The sequence below is a fragment of the Sesamum indicum genome, linkage group LG4 (assembly GCF_000512975.1).
Source record: "Sesamum indicum cultivar Zhongzhi No. 13 linkage group LG4, S_indicum_v1.0, whole genome shotgun sequence".
In the NCBI taxonomy this organism is placed as follows: Eukaryota; Viridiplantae; Streptophyta; class Magnoliopsida; order Lamiales; family Pedaliaceae; genus Sesamum; species Sesamum indicum.
This window is the reverse complement of record NC_026148.1, coordinates 11328949-11330957: the sequence shown is the minus strand read 5'-3', so window position 1 is coordinate 11330957 and position 2009 is coordinate 11328949. Positions and strand designations below refer to the sequence as shown.

General features: G+C 39.4%; 1 protein-coding gene across 1 annotated transcript in view; it reads right to left on the bottom strand.

The window, feature by feature from the left end:
* LOC105160740 (U-box domain-containing protein 52) overlaps positions 1–2009 on the bottom strand; it is a 4390-nt gene that overhangs the window by 2054 nt on the left and 327 nt on the right. Inside the window, exons 2-7 of the mRNA XM_020693500.1 lie at positions 1908–2003; positions 1699–1823; positions 1325–1515; positions 906–1219; positions 596–697; positions 1–410 (exon numbers count right to left, since the gene is read on the bottom strand). The exon at positions 1–410 is cut by the window's left edge and continues 25 nt beyond it. Coding sequence (XP_020549159.1) covers positions 1–410; positions 596–697; positions 906–1219; positions 1325–1515; positions 1699–1823; positions 1908–2003 — 1238 coding nt within the window. The remainder of the gene's footprint in view (positions 411–595; positions 698–905; positions 1220–1324; positions 1516–1698; positions 1824–1907; positions 2004–2009) is intronic.

The following is a 2009-nucleotide window of genomic DNA, read 5'->3' as shown; positions in this document are numbered from 1 at the left end:
TGTTTGCTTCTGTTAGCTGCCATTGAATGAAGGATTTTGACAGCTGCAGTCTTATGACGCAGCGTACACTTGTATACGGTTCCATACGATCCCATTCCGACTCTAAGATCATTGGAAAATGATGAAGTAGCACTTGTAATTTCTTCCCATGTAAATTCCTGGTGATGGTGAAGTGGAGCTGCCAAAGCAAGCTTATCTTTTGCTTTACCCTCGCAGATAGCTTTCTTCTCTGCTGCTATTTTCAGTGCTGTTTCCTTTTCCGCGCATTCCTTTGCGTATTTTGCTTCTCTCTTTGCATCTTCGTATCTGGCCTTTTCTTGTTCAGCTATCTCTTTGGCTTCCTCCTCTTTAAGGTTCATCTCCTCGAGCCTAATGGTTTCCTCAAATCGTTGCTGGTAAAGATCGTTTAACTGATGGGAAGAAATCATTCTTGTATGTAAGGCAGGTTACATTGTGCAATTACAATTGAAAAATGAAGAAGAAAGATCTTTTAGATTCTCAGAAAATGATTTAGTCTCTGCCAGCATACAGTGCGTATATCATCCTCTCATAATGGAACAAGAAGAATTTTTGGTTTAAGTACTTAAAAGTGTACCTTCAGAGAGGCACCAATAGCCTCAGTTTGTGCTTTTGCATACATTCCCTGTACCTGTTTCAGTTCCATTCTTAATTGTTCTAGCTCGAGGTCGATATTCACCTGAAAAGAAAGAATTCTATATTCACTTGATGCCCGGTGTATACCTCGAATTTTGACATACAGCTAAAAACTAATAATGAGGAGTGTTGCAGCAAACGATTGGGACTAGATCAGAAAGGGATGAGCATGTTTCAGAACTGTATTTGACCGATAAATTCCCATAGATAGAATACTTTTAAAGGATCTTAACATGGTCAGAGCGCGCCACCTGACTTACTAAAGAAAAATCTGTGGAAGCATTTAAGCTGGAAGATTGATCCGTAGTCCAAGAATGATTGTCTGATATCAAGCTTCTGAAACTAGATCCCCTGCTCTTTGGATCAGTAATACCTGAGCTACTCGACATAGAAATTCCGTCATCCTCCTCTTCTCCAATATCATAAGAGAACGTTCTGCTACTAGTTGAATTTCTTCGACTGTCAGTGACACTGTGATGCACAGCCGAAACGGATTGAAACTGCTTGTTTGGTGACAGAGACGGAAGAGAAGGATATGAAACAGTTGAATCTTGAACTTTCCAGGCTGGAAGACGTTAAGCTGGAAGTATTAATGTCGTACATCTTTTCATTCTAGATATCAGGTAATGAAATACAAGCGGTTTGATATTTAAGATTTAAGAAGTCATACCAGGTTCTGAGTTACTTGTATAGCTTGAAGAGTAGTTGCTAAAACTGCTATTATGATTAGCGTCGTCTCTTGTGCTAGAAACGGCCTCAGGATCAGAAGGGCGCACTGCCAACAATTTTCCTTTGGAAACAGCGTACACAGTGCAAAAGCTTGGGCAGCATCCTGAGATCCTTGAGGACAAATTTTGTCCCCTAGGCATCCAATAAGAACTGCTTATGTATCAGAGAGCTCTCGTAAATATGTATTATTATAACAAAATATAGCAAATATGGCTCATATTCTTGCATCTTTTATCTTGGCAATCTAAACAGATTCATCACTTTAGTTATTAGGTTGGAGCTTGTAATTTAGACACACATACAGTCTTTGATTACCTTGAAAACAAACCACCGGTGGACGAGGTTCCAATGACGAGCTTCTTGATATTGCATTTCGCGATCTCCTTTGCTATTGCATTAACGATATCATCTGACTCAATCTGTACAATTTCTGCTTGAACCTACATTAGATGATAAGATAGAATCAGGACTAACGGACTTTCCAGAATCCTTTTCTTTTTCAAGCAGATGTAATTCCATAAAACCTTTTTCCTGATGCACAGCATCTTGTAAGGAAGAATCCTTTCACTTGTTTGCCATTCCACTTCCTTTCTGAAAGCAGTTGCCACGTCATTTCTTACTTGTGA